This window comes from Trachypithecus francoisi, unplaced genomic scaffold (assembly GCF_009764315.1).
Source record: "Trachypithecus francoisi isolate TF-2019V2 unplaced genomic scaffold, Tfra_2.0 Lachesis_group11, whole genome shotgun sequence".
Taxonomy (NCBI): domain Eukaryota; kingdom Metazoa; phylum Chordata; class Mammalia; order Primates; family Cercopithecidae; genus Trachypithecus; species Trachypithecus francoisi.
In genome coordinates, this window is record NW_022681456.1 from 31,070,105 (window position 1) to 31,088,142 (window position 18,038).

Consider the following 18,038-nt stretch of genomic DNA (forward strand, 5'->3'; position numbering starts at 1 on the left):
GTAGAGGGAAATTTACAGCACTAAATGCCCACAAGAGAAAGCAGGAGAGATCTAAAATTGACACTCTAACATCACAATTAAAAGAACTAGAGAGGCAAGAGCAAACACATTCAAAAGCTAGCAGAAGGCAAGAAATAACTAAGATCAGAGCAGAACTGAAGGAGATAGAGACACAAAAAACCCTCCAAAAAATCAATGAATCCAGGAGTTGTTTTTTGAAAAGATCAACAAAATTGACAGACCGCTAGCTAGACTAATAAAGAAGAAAAGAGAGAGGAATCAAATAGATGCAATAAAAAATGATAAAGGGGATATCACCACCGACCCCACAGAAATACAAACAACCATCAGAGAATACTATAAATGCCTCTACGCAAATCAACTAGAAAATCTAGAAGAAATGGATAATTTCCTGGACACTTACACTCTCCCAAGACTAAACCAGGAAGAAGTTGAATTCCTGAATAGACCAATAGCAGGCTCTGAAATTGAGGCAACAATTAATAGCCTACCCACCAAAAAAAGTCCAGGACCAGATGGATTCACAGCTGAATTCTACCAGAGGTACAAGGAGGAGCTGGTACCATTCCTTCTGAAACTATTCCAATCAATAGAAAAAGAGGGAATCCTCCCTAACTCTTTTTATGAGGCCAACATCATCCTGATACCAAAGCCTGGCAGAGACACAACAAAAAAAGAGAATTTTAGACCAATATCCCTGATGAACATCGATGCAAAAATCCTCAATAAAATACTGGCAAACCGGATTCAGCAGCACATCAAAAAGCTTATCCACCATGATCAAGTGGGCTTCATCCCTGGGATGCAAGGCTGGTTCAACATTCGCAAATCAATAAACGTAATCCAGCATATAAACAGAACCAAAGACAAGAACCACATGATTATCTCAATAGATGCAGAAAAGGCTTTTGACAAAATTCAACAGCCCTTTATGCTAAAAACGCTCAATAAATTTGGTATTGATGGAATGTACCTCAAAATAATAAGAGCTATTTATGACAAACCCACAGCTAATATCATACTGAATGGGCAAAAACTGGAAAAATTCCCTTTGAAAACTGGCACAAGACAGGGATGCCCTCTCTCCCCACTCCTATTCAACATAGTGTTGGAAGTTCTGGCTAGGGCAATCAGGCAAGAGAAAGAAATCAAGGGTATCCAGTTAGGAAAAGAAGAAGTCAAATTGTCCCTGTTTGCAGATGACATGATTGTATATTTAGAAAACCCCATTGTCTCAGCCCAAAATCTCCTTAAGCTGATAAGCAACTTCAGCAAAGTCTCAGGATACAAAATTAATGTGCAAAAATCACAAGCATTCTTATACACCAGTAACAGACAAGCAGAGAGCCAAATCAGGAATGAACTTCCATTCACAATTGCTTCAAAGAGAATAAAATACCTAGGAATCCAGCTTACAAGGGATGTAAAGGACCTCTTCAAGGAGAACTACAAACCAATGCTCAGTGAAATCAAAGAGGACACAAACAAATGGAAGAACATACCATGCTCATGGATAGGAAGAATCAATATTGTGAAAATGGCCATACTGCCCAAGGTGATTTATAGATTCAATGCCATCCCCATCAAGCTACCAATGACTTTCTTCACAGAATTGGAAAAAACGGCTTTAAAGTTCATATGGAACCAAAAAAGAGCCCGCATTGCCAAGACAATCCTAAGTCAAAGGGACAAAGCTGGAGGCATCATGCTACCTGACTTCAAACTATACTACAAGGCTACAGTAACCAAAACAGCATGGTACTGGTACCACAACAGAGATATAGACCAATGGAACAGAACAGAGTCCTCAGAAATAATACCACACATCTACAGCCATCTGATTTTTGACAAACCTGAGAGAAACAAGAAATGGGGAAAGGATTCCCTATTTAATAAATGGTGCTGGGAAAATTGGCTAGCCATAAGTAGAAAGCTGAAACTGGATCCTTTCCTTACCCCTTATACGAAAATTAATTCAAGATGGATTAGAGACTTAAATGTTAGACCTAATACCATAAAAACCCTAGAAGAAAATCTAGGTAGTACCATTCAGGACATAGGCATGGGCAAGGACTTCATGTCTAAAACACCAAAAGCAACGGCAGCAAAAGCAAAAATTGACACATGGGATCTAATTAAACTAAAGAGCTTTTGCACAGCTAAAGAAACTACCATCAGAGTGAACAGGCAACCTACAGAATGGGAGAAAATTTTTGCAACCTACTCATCTGACAAAGGGCTAATATCCAGAATCTACAAAGAACTCAAACAAATATACAAGAAAAAAACAAACAACCCCATCAAAAAGGGGAAAGGATATGAACAGACATTTCTCAAAAGAAGACATCCATACCGCCAACAGACACATGAAAAAATGCTCATCATCACTGGCCATCAGAGAAATGCAAATCAAAACCACAATGAGATACCATCTCACACCAGTTAGAATGGCAATCATTAAGAAGTCAGGAAACAACAGGTGTTGGAGAGGATGTGGAGAAATAGGAACACTTTTACACTGTTGGTGGGATTGTAAACTAGTTCAACCATTATGGAAAACAGTATGGCGATTCCTCAAGGATCTAGAACTAGATGTACCATATGACCCAGCCATCCCACTACTGGGTATATACCCAAAGGATTATAAATTACTCTACTACAAAGACACATGCACACGTATGTTTATTGCGGCACTATTCACAATAGCAAAGACTTGGAATCAACCCAAATGTCCATCTGTGACAGACTGGATTAAGAAAATGTGGCACATATACACCATGGAATACTATGCAGCCATCAAAAAGGATGAGTTTGCGTCCTTTGTAGGGACATGGATGCAGCTGGAAACCATCATTCTTAGCAAACTATCACAAGAGAGAAACCAAACACCGCATGTTCTCACTCATAGGTGGGAACTGAACAATGAGATCACTTGGACTTGGGAAGGGGAACATCACACACTGGGGCCTATCATGGGGAGGGGGGAGGAGGGAGGGATTGCATTGGGGAGTTATACATGATATAAACATCATGCACATGTACCCTAGAACTTAAAGTATAATAAAAAAATTAAAAATAAAAAATAAGAAAATTTCTTGAAACAAACGAAAATGGAAAGATAACATACCAAAACCTATGAGATACAGCAAAAGCAGTACTGAGAGAAAATTTTATAGCAATGAGCACCTACATCCAAAAACTAGAAAAACTTCAAATAAGCAACATAAATATGCATCTTATGGGATTAGAAAAGCAAGAGTAAACCAAAATTAAAATTAGTAGAAGAAAAGAAAAGGATTAAAAAAGATTAGAGCAGAAATAAATGAAATTGAAACCAGGAAACTACAAAATATCAAGGAAATGAAAAGTTAATTCTTTGAAAAGATAAACAAAATCAACAAACCTTTAGCTAGGCTAAGAAAAAAAGAGAGATGACTCAAATAAATAAAATCAGAAATTTTTTTATAAAGGAGATGTTACAACTAATATTGCAGAAATTCAAAGGGTCATTAGAGACCACTATGACCAACAAATGCCAATAAATTGGAAAACGTAGAAAAAATGGATAAATTCCTAGATGCATATATATAATCTACCAAGATTGAACCACAAAGAAATAAAAAACCTGAATAGATCAATAACAAGTAATGAGATAGAAGCTGTAATAAAAAATCTCCCAGCAGCTGGGCCCAGTGGCTCACACCTGTAATCCCAGCATTTGGGAGGCCGAGGTGGTTGGATCATTTGAGGTCAGGAGTTGGAGACTAGCCTGGCCAACATGGTGAAACCCCATCTCTACTAAAAATACAAAAACTAGCTGGGCGTGGTGATGGGTGCCTGTAATCCCAGTTACTTGGGAGGCTGAGACAGCAGGATCACTCAAACCCAGGAAGTTGCAGGGAGGCGAGATCACGCCACTGTACTCCAGCCTGGGCGAGAAAGGGAGACTCTATCTCAAAAAAGAAAGTATCCCAGCAAAGAAAAGCCCAGGGCCCAATGGCTTCAGTACTGAATTTTAGCAAACATTTAAAGAGAACTAATAGCAATCCTACTAAAACTATTCCAAAAATAGATAAGGAGAGACACTTTCAAACTCATTCTACAAGGACAGTATTACCAATACCAAAACCAAACAAAGAAAACTGTAGGCCAATATCTGTAATGAAAATTGATGCACACATCCTCTACAAAATACCAGCAAACCAAATTCAACAACATATTAAAAAGATCATTCACCACGACAAAGTAGGATTTATCCTAAGGATATAAGAATGGTTCAACATATGCAAATCAATCAATGTGATACATTATATCAACAGAATGATGGACAAAAATCATATGATCATTTCAACTGATGCTTACAAAGCATCTGATAAAATTCAACACCCCTTCATGATAAAAACCCTCGAAAGACTGGGTTTGGAAGAAACATATCTCAACACAATAAAGGCCAAATATGACAGACCCACAGTTACTATCATTCTGAATGGGGAAAAAAACCAGAAAGCCTTTCCTCTAAAATTGGGAACAACACAAGGATGTCTACTTTCACAAGTTGCTCAACATAGTACTGGAAGTCCTAGCTAGAGTAATCAGACAAGAGAAAGAAATAAAAGGCATCCAGATTAAAAAGGAAAAAGTCAAATTATCCTTGTTTGCAGATGATATGACCTTTAAATGGAGAAACCTAAAGACTCCACCAAAAAAACTATTAGAACTGATAAACAAATTCACTGAAGTTGCAGAATACAAAATCAACATACAAAAATCAGTAGCATTTATACATGCCAACAGCAAACACTCTGAAAAAGATATCACTCTGAAAATGATACCATTTACGGTAACAACAAATAAAATAAAATACCTAGAAAGAAACTTAAAGAAGTGAAAGATCTCTACAATGAAAACTATAAAACACTGATGCAAGAAATTGAAGTGGACACAAAAAATGGAAAGATTCCATGTTTACTGATTGGAAGAACCAATATTGTTAAAATATCCAGACTACCCAAAGCAATTTACAGACTCAACACAATCCCTATCAAAATACTAATAACATTCTTCACAGAAATAGAAAAAAAAAAATCCTAAAATTTACATGGAACCACAAAAGAGCCAGAATAGCCAAAGTCATCCTGATCAAAGAGAACAAAATTGGAGGAATCACACTTGAATTGTACTACAGAGCTACTGTAACCAAAACAGCATGATATTGGCAAAAAACCAGACACACAGAGAGCAATGAAACAGAAAAGAGAACTAGAACCAAAAAACTAAATCCACACATGTACAGTGAACTCACTTTCAACAAAGATTCCAAGAACACACAGTGAGGACAGGACAGTCTTAATAAATGGTGCTGGGAAAACTGGATATCCAAGTGCAGAAGAATGAAACTAGACCCCTATCACTCTCCACATATAAAAATCAAATCAAAATGGATTACTCTATAGATGTATAGACTCTATAAGTCTTAAATCTAAGACCTCAAGCTAGGAAACTACTAAAAGAAAACACTGAAGAAATTCTATAGGACATTGGTCTGGGCGAAGATTTCTTGAGTAATACCCCACAGGCAGTACCAACTAGAGCAAAAATGGACAAACGGGATCACATCAAGTTAAAAATCTTCTGCACAGCAAAAGAAACAGTGAACAAAGTGAAGAGACAACCTACGGAAGGGGAGAAAATATTTGTAAACTATCCCCCTTCACTGATCATCAGAGGAATCCAAAATAAAAAACTACAATGATATATCATCTCACCCCAGTTAAATTGGCTTATCTCTAAAAGACAGGCAATAACAAATGCTGTCAAAAATGTGGAGAAAAGGGAACCCTCGTACACTGTTGGTGGGAATGTAAGTCAATAAAACCACTATGGAGGAAAGTTTGGAGGTTCCTCAAAAACCTAAAAATAGAGCTACTATGCAATCCAGCAATCCCACTGCTGGGTGTATACCCAAAAGAAAGGAACTAACACATCAAAGAGATCTGCACTGCCATGTTTACTGCAGCACTGTTCACAATAGCCAAGACTTGGAAACAACCTAAGTGTCCATCAACTGAAGAATGGATAAAAAAATGTAGGCCACCTGTAATCCCAATACTCTGGGAAGCTGAGGTGGGTGGATCTCCTGAGCCCAGGAATTCATGAACAGGCTGGGCAACATAGTGAAACTCCATCTCTAGAAAAAAATACAAAAAATTAGTCGAGCATGGTGGTGCACACCTGTGGTCTCAGCTACTTGGGAGGCTGAGGTGGGACCAGTTGAGCTTGACAGTTCAAGGCTTCACTGAGCCATGATTGTGCCACTGCATGCCAGCCTGGGCGACAGAGTGAGAATCTGTCTCAAAAAAAAAAAAAAAAAAGTGGTACATATAAAAAATAGAGTAAAAAAAATAATGAAAAAACATAAATAAAAAGATCCTGTCATTTGCAACAACATGCAGCGAACTGGAGGACATTATGTTAAGTGAAATAAGCCAGTCACAAAAAGATAAACTTCCCATGTTCTCACTCATTTGTGGGAGCTAAAAATTAAAAACCTGAAATCATGGAGACAGAGTAGAATGATGGTTACCACAGGCTGGGAAAGGCATAGGGTTGGGAAGAGTGAGGATAGCTAATGGGTACAAAAATATAGATAGAATGAATAAAATCTAGTATTTCATAGCACAACAGGGTGACTATAATCAACAATAATTTATTATACATTTTTATAGAGTATAATTGGAATGCTCATAACATAAAGAAATGATAAATACTTGAAGTCATGGATATCCCATATAGCCTGATGTGATTATTACACATTCTACGCCTGTTATCAAAATATCTCATGTACCATAATATACACACCTATTATGTACCCATAAGAATTTTTAAAAATAAATAAAGTGCTTACAAATTGGGATAAGAAAGTGGCAGAAAACATTCGCTAAAGGGTCCTAACAAAACCAACAAAATCATGAAGGTTCAGGAAGAACCTCTGGTTTCCTTTGTGGGAAATTTATTTGACCATCATAAACAAGACTCCTGATACATTACAGTAGGAAATAAAAGTTGAGGACCTAAAATGAGTGTGTTCATGAACCATTTTCAAATTGGTTTCATAGACTTTTGTGATCATAGGAGCATCTATTTCTATTTAAGAATGAGGAAACTAAAATCTGAGTTAATTTACTCTGTATAATAATGACATGGATATTTCATAAGCAAGTACATCAAAATTCTAAGTTCTCTAATATTTTCTACCTTTGAAATGCTCATTTCAAGATATTTCCAGTGTAGATCACATATTCTTTCTGTGACTAAAAACCACTATATGACAAAAAAGCAAAAGTAACAGAGTAATAAGGTAATCAGCTGCTAAACTACTTTTCCATAAGAACTTTGGTAGTAAATATTGGCAGCATTTTTTGTTGTTCCAACAAATACTCTACATGGCTATGGTTCAGTTGTATACCTGGTTAAACTAATCATTTTCATACTTCATTTTATAAAGAGTATCGTAAAACATAAGCAATGCTTTCCTTTCTTGATTGCCATTTATTAATAGATTCAGAGCTGTACAGACTAAGCCAGCTCTACTGTTAAGTAATGGAAGCAATGCAATTATAACCTCATTAGTATTTAACCATGGTTTTCCAAACTGTTATAAAATATTTCATGGTAGTTATGAGATCTTGGATAAGTTGCCTTCTTACAATTTTGGTTTCTACATCTGTAAATGAGACTGCATTAGATGATCTCTGTTCTATTTCCCAAAACTTTCTGAATTCGTCTATACATTTCGTAGTAATTAGTTGAGCCTTAACATTTTCTTTAAAAAAAACTATCATTTCTCAGATAGTTTTTTTTCATTTTGATTTAATTTTAAGAAAATCCAATTGGATTGTTTATAACACCAAGGATAAAATGCTTGAGAGAATGGATACCCCATTCTCCATGATGTGATTATTATGCAATGCATGCTTATTTATGTATCCTATAAACATATACACCTACTATGTACCCACAGAAGTTACAAACAACAAAATTTAAAATAATAAAAGTAAATAAAAGAAAATAAAACTCTAAGCCCTTTCCTGGTAATATTTAACGTACTTCACTGTCAGTGATTTTTCCTTATGTGATGTCTTACATTCTTTTTTTTTTCAGATAGAGTCTCATTTTGTCGCCCAGGCTGGAGTGAAGTGGTGTGATCTCCACCTCCCAGGTTCAAGCGATTCTCTTGCCTCAGCTTCCCGAGTAGCTGGGATTACAGGTGCACGCCACCATGGCCGGCTAATTTCTGTATTTTTAGTAGAGATGGGGTTTCACCATGTTGGCCAGGCTGGTCTCAAACTACTGATCTCAAGTAACCTGCCTGCCTTGGCTTCCCAAAGTGCTGGGATTACAGGCGTGAGCCACCATGCCTGACCCACTTTCTTATTCTATTTGAAATGGAGACAGAGAAATTGAGTCCCCCAAAATATGACTTATTTTTAAATCAAAATATTAAAGTTTGTTAGTATCCCTAGCAAGAAAAAAAATTTTTTGATATGTTACATTTCTGTTTCTACCCAAGTCCAAAGGATAGATTTTAAAAATCTTATCCCTTGATTGCAAATACTTATATTAATATGACAAAGAATGGACAAATCTTATTCACAGGAAAATTTTATGAAACTCGATGTATTCCACAAGCATTAATTGCTAACAATTACTAATAACCAATAGAAAGAAAAGGTATTAATGAATAAACTAAACGGGTGTAGGGTATGTAGATGAAATAGGTATTAATTAAAAGCTTTGCTAATTTGAACTAAATTTCCAAACGAAAAAATAAAGGGCATACAAATTACCGTTCTCTTTTTTGTTGTATCAAGATGAATATTTGACAATTTAAGGATGATTATGTTTATATAAAAATTTTATTTAATGAATTAATGAATTCCCAACCATACCATAGTGTCTGGATCATAGTAGATACCCAATAAAAGTATGCTAAACAAATGAGTTAAAGCCAAATTTCCTTTTGAAAAATAAGGCCAATAAAAATTGCTTGAAAACCCATTATTGATTACTTACAGGCACAGATGTTTCATATGAGGACAAGAAAACTTAGTTCAAACTAAATGAAGAAAGAACAGGAACAGTTCTAGTCAAGAGCAATGTAAAATGCTCTCAGCTCAATCTATAATTAATTATATTCTGCATTATATCTTCAGACAGAGGCAATTTTAAAATCGCATATCTTGAGATTCAGTTTAAGATATAGAAATGTAAATGAGAAAGCCTTATCTTCTTTATTTTCCACATCACTCATTCAACAGATATTTATTCAACACTTACAATAGCAAGTGCTTATTTCTTTCCCTTTTTTAGGTCCAGTGATTAAGCAAACCAGAAACAGATTAGTGAAGACTGTATAAAAGGAAAGTCGCTGTATGTCAACTGTCATAACTCATTTTCCATTTAATTCCTATTGTGTCATGTACAATGTTTACAATATTTACAATACCCAGCTCAGCTGTAAATGTATTTATTTCTTCTAAAAATAAAACAGTGTTTGCTATTTTCATGCCATGCACTAAATTGTACCTTAATTTTTTTCTCTTGCATTGACTTACAGATGCGTTCTCTTAGGGGTTTTATCGAATTATTCACTTGTGTGGGAGACCTATGCCAAAAAAAAAAAAACAGCAAAAATTTATTGCTTTGTTTGGAATGTTTGTTTCCCTCCAAAATTCACAGTGAAACTTAATTCCCAATACAATATAGTTTTTCCTCAACTTATGATGGGGTTACCTCCAGATAAACTCATCACAAATTGAAAATACCATTAAGTCAAAAGTGCATTTAATACACCCAATCCACTGAATACCATAGCTTAGCCTAGCCTATCTTAAACATGGAATTAACTGGAATTAGTACATTGCAATATCTGTTGGGCAAAATCATCAGGCAACACAGTAGAGTATCAGTTGTTTACCATCATGATCATGTGGCTGAGTACTGTGGTTCACTGCTGCTTCCCAGAATCATGAGAGAATATTGGTCCGCATATTGCTAGCTCAGGAAAAGATCCAAATTCAAAATTAGAGGCCCAGTTTCTACTGCGTGTGTATAACTTTCACACAGTTGTAAAGTTGTGTGAATGTAAATCACAAGTCAAACCATCATAAGTTTGGGACCATCCATGGTGTTAAGAGGTGGGGCCTCAGGGTGATTAAATCATGAGGACTCTGCCTTCATGAACGGGATCAGTGCCCTTATGAAAGGGTTTGTGGGAGCAATTTTGCCCTTCAGTCTTCCCAGCCACATGAAAACCCAGCAAGAAAATACCATCTATGGTGCAGAGGCCCGCATCAGACACCAAATCTGCTGGTGCCTTGATCTTAGACTTGGGAAACAAATTTCAGTTATTTACAAACTATCTAGTCTGGAGTGTTTTGTTATAACAGCCTGAACAGATGAAGACACTTACAAACAAAAGTGGCTTTTAAACTACTACCTGCCCCTCCTCTACCCAAAAGCACAGTTATAGGATAAAGGACAACTAAATCTACTTGTTTATAATACAGCCATGTGCTGCATAACAACATTTTGGTCAACAACATGCCACATATTTGACAGTGATGCCATAACATTATAATGAAGGTCAAAAATTCCTATCACGTAAATACTTACTTTATGTTACTATTTCCTTATACTATTTAGTACAATAACATACTGTACAGGTTTGTAGCCTAGGTGTGTAATAGGCTATACCATCTAGGTTTGTGTAAGTACACTCTATAATGTTCACATGACAAAACTACCTAACGATGCCTTTATCAGAATGTATCCCCATCATTAAACAGTGCATAACTGTACTTTATAAAAGTGTCAGTATTTCTATTCTGAGAATCCTAAATATTAATGGTTTGCTTAGTTACTTAATCCAGTAACTAAACGTTACATGAGCTTCTACTATTTGTAAGGCACTATTTAAGATATTGTGAAGAATAGAAAGTTGACTCATTTATTGACCCTATATTCAGGCATCCTGAAGTCTAAGTAAGGAACATAAGAAATCCACATAACTGAAATTCAAAATAGTGCGGGAATTCAAGAGAAAAACATAGAAATAGGAAGGTCAGAGAAGGTAAAATGGAGGAGACCCACCCTATAGTTTTGGATTCAGACCAATTTGAATACCTTAATAAATTAATCCCTTTTGGCTTAACAGAGTCAGAGTTAGAACCCCCTTGACTCAAATGACTACTAAGCAAGAATAAAAGATTGGCTACCCTAAAAAAGAATAGTTGACAACCTTAAATTGATATACCTCATTGTCCTTAATTTTATCATTTCAGTGTAGACCACTGAAAATTTACTTTACCACAGACCAGTGTGCACAATGACAATTAGAAATGCGAATGCAGAATCCAAACTGCAAACAATAGCAATGTGTTCAGTGACATGATTAATTATAGAAAACTTTTTCTTTTCTTTCTTTTTTTTTTTTTTTTTTTTTAAGAGAACAGGGTCTTGCTCTGTCGCCCAGGAGAGAGTGCAGTGGTGCAATCATAGTTCACTGTGGCTTCGAGCAATCCTGGGCTCCCAAGTAGCTGGGACTACAAGTGTGCACCACCACACTGGATAATTCTTTTTTATTTTTGCAGAGATAGGATACTGAGGCATAGGAGAGAGTACATGAAGCAATCATGAAGCCAGATTTCAATAAAATAGCTCCAGTAGAAAATAGAAGAGATCAAACAGTAGGATAAGTTTGCGACAATTCTCTACAGTGTACTAAATACAATTTAAAATGGTTGTTCTAAAAATTTTAATGTTTCTCAAAGTGAACGTCCACTCAATTAAAAATATCAACAACCTACTCAATGACTGACCTAATCATTAAAACTGGAGAGCATCTGCTATAGATGAAACTGCATCACCCATATGTGTGTGTGTGTGTGTGTGTGTATGTGTATAATATATTATACACATACATATAGAAGCCTTAACTCCCAAATGTGACTGTATTTGGAGATATGGCTTTTAGGAGGTAATTAAGATTAAATGAGGTCACATGAGTGGGATCCGAATCTAATAGGACTGATGGCCTTATAAGAAGATGACAAAGAGATCTCTCTCCATGTGCTTCTACTAAGGAAGGACATGTAAGCACACAGCAAAAAGGCAGTCATCTGCAACCCAAGGGGAAAGCCCTCACCAGTCCTGACCATGCTGGCACCCTGATCTCCAGCTTCCAGCCCAAAGAGAAAATAGGTTTCTGTTGTTTAAGCTACCCAGTCTATAGTATTTTGTTATGCCAGCCTCAGTAGACGAAGACAGCATCAATGTCTTACACATAATACCAGCATTAATTTGGTAAATATTTTTCTTCATAATTTGAGGGAGAACCAGGAGCTGTCAATTCCAGTGTAAGTTTGGTGTATGTGCTCTCTCTTATTCTAGGCAGACTAGCAGTCCTGGGAGCATAGGCCTCAGGCTTTAGGAAAGACAGCCTTGCTAATTGCTAACATACCTCACTTGGGCAAATTACTTAATATCTCCCAAGTCTCTAATTCTTCACTTATAAAGTGGAGCCTCTAATTCTTCACTTAAGAACATGGTGGTTGGGAAGGCTAAAATAATTTAACTGAAAACATTTAGCAAAATTCTTGACACATAGCAAAGGAAATAAATATTTTTTCAAAGCAAAACAAGAACTAAAAACATTGAAACCAAAGACATCTCTCATGCTGTACTCTCATAAAATACTACTTATTTTATATATAACCTCTTTGAATTCAAATGTTCAATCTCTCTTTAATTAACTTTTATTTTCTTTCTTCACAATGTCTGTAGTTTCTAAGTTTCCTACCATAACCATATATTTCTTTTATAATTCTCCAGAGTTAACATTTATAATACAATAACTTCCACATTACTTACCTAAAAAGGGTAAGAATAGAAGTTCCATTATGATGAATTGTGTTTTCCTCATCATATAAAAGCTCTGCTTTGTTTTTGGTAGGAGCACTAGCTGCTTCTTCATCCAAAAGAACTAATAAGGTTTTCACAGTATCTCTGCCACAGTATGCAGTGCCATGGTTTATGGCATGAGATTTCGGCTAAGAAAAAAAATAATTTTAAGTAAATGTAATAATCACCCCAGCTGGGTGAATGGCCATACTTTTCAATTCCCTGTGGCACTGGCCTCTTTCATCTATTGTTAAAGTAATAAAACATCAGCTATAAGAAGTGGCTGTAAGACATGTGACCGTTTTTCCTTAAGCCATGCTATAATCAACTTTACCAATTCCAGATGCACAAAAATAATATCATCATCAGAAGACATTAGGTTCTGGTCAAAATAACATTAGGCTTCGAGTCAGAAAAATTTAGCCACTATCTAGCTATGTGACATCACCCCATGGCTCAACATCTCTATTTTTTCTCTCTTATGCCAAAGAAGTATGAGGTTTTGGCCATCTGAATACAGGCCTCATGGATGACTGTAAAGATCAAATGCAAAAATGAAAAGCTAGTTGACATTCATTCATTCAATAATCATTGATAAGTATATATTATGCCCCAAGCACTGTGTTTACAGCTAAGGCTCCAAAGGTGACAATTACTGCCTTCAAGGAACCCATAGTTTCCTTGATAAGATAAATAAGTAACTGACAATTGCATTACAGAGTGCTAAGTGCTATTTCCAATAAGTGTATGCACAGTGCAGTACGAGTACAAAAGAAGTGACCAATGTACCCTGGCATCAAAGATGATTCCATAGAGGAGGAGGCACTCAGAGTAAGAAGAGAGCATGGTACTTTCAGGGACCAGGTAGCATGGCATGGCTGAAGAATAAGGTAAAAGGGAGGAAGTGATATGAGATGAGCCTGGGAAACTTTGTATATCATGCTAAGAAGTTACAAGCCAGTCTGTTACAGAGGAAAAATCTCTTGCTTTATTAAGCAAGGAAGTAAAATGATCCTATTTAGATTTTAAAGAATCAACAATGGCAATGTGTAAAACATATTGTGAGATATGAATGTTATCAAATCTGGAGACAGGTCACAAATTAAAGACTACAGTAGACCAGTTTAGAAGTAGAGAGTTCTGAACTAAGATAGTAGTAATAGAGATAAAGCAGATTAAAAAGGGAAAGTTGAAAAAAACTTCATGACTAGATAGAATAAAATAAAATACATAATAATAAAATATTATCTATAGATATATGTAAGCACAAACTCTGAAGGCATTTCTGGCTGGATTTGATACCACCTTCTTAGTCATATATCCTGTATAGCTCTGGAGAAGGTGCTTGACCTCTCTACTTAAACTCCCTGACGAAATAGAGGCAATGATAATGCCTAACCCAGAGGGCTGGTGGACATTATACCTAGATATCAAAGCTACATCTTCTGGGACATCTGTTGGAAGCTGTGCCAGTTTCTTTGGCTTTCATCAGTATCGTCTTGGCCTTCTTTCTCTCTTGGCAGACTCGGGCTACCAGGTGAACTATAATGTATATAGCTCCACTGGAATTATAACAAATTGCCTATCACAATCTGGTGCTTCACACATATTTTTCATTAGTACCAGAGAATTCCGTATTGCTTAATAGTAACTTCATGAGTACTATTTGATCATATTTTTCAAAGATCTCTGATTTGGTTGAAAACACGAAATTAAGAACAAGACTTTTGGTATCTTTATTTCTTCTGCCAAGAAATGGAAACAATTGATGTTGTCAATTATTTGAGCTGACAGATCCTGATTGATATTTATAGTAATAACCTGGTTGTCATTTGAGCCAAACTATTCACCGGGAAGTGTTAACACCCATGAAACACACAGGGCAACAACCCTGAATCTACCCCACCTTCAAAGTAAATCTAAAAACAAGCATTGTTATAGAAAAATAGCTAAAAGTGGTCCTAGAGGGCTGTGAGTGAATGAATGAATGAATGATAAATAATAAAAATTAAGCAAAAGTCTTTCTTCATATACTGGCTACCATAATCACACCTAATAAAAAGGGGCTGTCAGAAAAATTGAAGAAACTGCAATAAATGAACTATACTACTCTAAAATTCTGTTCTAAAAACACAGTAGTCAATTTCTCTTATAATTCTGTGGGTTAGAATCTATTCTATTTAATTATCTGTGTAAAAAAATTAAGAATAAGTAAATGTTCTGGGAATATATGGTTTAAAAATTGCCAGGTACAGGTTTCAGTAGGCTGAGAATGGAGGTAGAAAATAAGGAGACAGAGATTTATAAAAGAAAAGTAAACTGCTGAATGGAAGCAATTTCTAACAGGACTGCTGTCCTAATACAAGGCTTGGTATTAAAGTCAGAAACAGAAAAAAAAGGCTCTTATTTTATGTCTGAGTAAATGGGAAAGTAATTGTTTATAAGAATATTTCGGCCAGGCGTGGTGGCTCACGCCTATAATCCCAGCACTTTGGGAGGCTGAGGTGGGCAGATCATGAGGTCAGGAGTTTGAGACTAGCCTGGCCAACATAGTGAAACCCCATCTCTACTAAAAATACAAAAAATTAGCCGGGCATGGTGGCAGGCGCCTGTAATTCCACCTACTCCGGAAGCTGAGGTGAGAGAATCGCTTGAACCCAGGAGGTGGAGGTTGCAGTGAGCTGAGATCGTGCCACTGCACTACAGCATGGGTTACAAGAGTGAAACTCCGTCTCAAAAAAGAAAAACAAGAATATTTATAGAAAAACACCATAAAACACCTTAATATCCATTAAGAATTATAAGTTTTTAGTACTAAAAGGGATACCAGAGATTACCCTATGCCTTATTTTAACAAATTCAGAAATTCAGCCCAAATATGTGATAATTTACCCAAGTTGAACATATAATCCTACATAATCCTATTGAGAAACTTACATTTTCAACATCATTTTAGAACACAGGAAACACACTCTTCTGACTTAAGTAGCAATAATAAACCATTTCTACAATAAATAGAAGAGATGATGATTTGTAAAAAAGGATAATGAAAAATAAAAAGCTCATTACCCGAGCAGGACTGATGTCAGTGGTGCTAACAGCTACAACACCTTCTTGAGAATTGATAATATTTTTAATCCTCAAATCCAAATCCTGAGCAACTTCCTCTATTGCTTTGTAAAAAGGATCCCTGCTGTTCCGGCCTTTAATCAGCTGCATTTTTATCACTGACAGTATTTGCCCCCCTGCAATGCTGAAAGTAGAAATAAGATTGCCTCTATAAAAGTATTGCAAATGACAATATGCTTACAGACTTGAAAATATAATTTTCAGACTTTATCAACCCTTTTCAAAGAATATAGCTTTGATCTTATAAATCAAACAGTTAAAGCATTTAAGAAAAAGATGAGGACCATTAGAAACAAAATTTAAAAGTTTGTCTAAAAGCAAGTAATTTCAATAAGTTTCTTCTTCCTTGATTTGAAAGCTGAAGGGAAATAATTTAGTTATATGTGAAATATAACAGGTTTGGAAGTGGTTGTATACATTCAAAATATTTAAAATACATACCTTTAGATACAACTAAAATAACAAAAACAGTTACCTCTCATCGAATACCTAGACTCTTACATTCATTTAATCTTAAAACCAATTCAGTAAGTTGGTATTATTATCCCTAAATCACAAATGAGAAAATTGAGTCCCATAAAGGTTAAATGGTTTGTCCAAGAACACATGGTGTTCTGTGTGAGGGAAGAGACAAGGAGGAAGGAAACTGATCTGAAAAAACATGATATTGCGTTCTAATAAGTAAAAGCTTATTATATGGAAGAGGAAACTAAGCAAGTTAGTACTGACCTAAAGCAAACAAGAAACTGGATCAACTATGGCCAATAGATAAGTATTTTTAAAAACCAGAAATTGATACTTCTTTATACCACACCTAAACCTGAGTTTGGGTTGCAGCTTCTGCTCTAAAGGACAAATGTGAGAAACATATAAGAGGAAGGATTCTGGTCCATTTTAAGGAAGAAATTAGGTGTGTCCAATAGAAGAGGATTCTCTTTTAAAGCCAGGCAATCCCATCCCTAGAGGTATCACTGGAAAGGCTGCACAATGCCAAATGAGAAACTGGTGTAGTCTGACTACAGACCTTGAAGTCAGGCTGCCTGAGCCCACATCACAGCTCTGCCACTTTCAACCTTGGGTATGCTATTGAACTTCTCTTTTGTAGAGGCATAAAGGAAATTATGAAATGAAGTTTTCACTCTCGCTGCCTTATTGCCAGATTGTATGTTTTACAGAAATGCCAGGTTCCCTAACAAGCTAGAAATATTTAAATAGCTGGTCCAGATAGAAGAGGAAAGTTAGAAGAAAACTGCAGAGAGACTTAGTGTATGATGACAATGTATTTTCCTGATCATCAGACTCATATCCAGCATTTGTTTAAAACATCAACTCCAGATCCCATCCTATGGAATTACAATCTCCAGAGAAGAGCACTGAATGTTTGCATTGTTTTAAAAGTACCACAGGTGATTCTTATGATTAGGCAAGGGTAAGAAAAAAGTCATGAAAAAATCAGCTCCTTGAGAAAGCAATCATATTTTACTAATCTTCATACTGTCAGTTTACATTTGGCACACAGAAGAGATGATTGATGTATGTTTGTTGAATAAATGAATACTATCACATGCAACAATCTAAAGTTTTTAATAGTAAGAGAAATGATATATATTTTACTATTCATATTATTATCTGCAATACAAAAGTACGTAGGCGGTGTCTACTTACACAATGGCATACTAGATACCCTGAAGAACATATCACTGAATAGACAAAAATCTTCAAGTACCACCCAATCTCTCCCTCAAAAAGAAACCAACCAGACCTGGCATGGTGAGTTGAAAGCTGTGCATAGTAAGCCGGCAGGATATCATCCTGAGGACAAACATCTCTAGTAACACTGTGATCAGGATACAAAGCTCGGGGCTAGCAGCAAGGTGGAATAGGACAAGCAGGGACTTTCACGTTCAGTCTGAACCTTTCAAGGGAGA

At 36.0% G+C, this 18,038-nt stretch overlaps 1 protein-coding gene across 1 annotated transcript in view; it reads right to left on the reverse strand.

The window, feature by feature from the left end:
* Positions 1 to 18,038, reverse strand: part of PARPBP (PARP1 binding protein) — an 81,339-nt gene that overhangs the window by 14,323 nt on the left and 48,978 nt on the right. Inside the window, 3 exon segments of the mRNA XM_033220880.1 lie at positions 9,607 to 9,685; positions 12,952 to 13,130; positions 16,051 to 16,234. Coding sequence (XP_033076771.1) covers positions 9,607 to 9,685; positions 12,952 to 13,130; positions 16,051 to 16,234 — 442 coding nt within the window.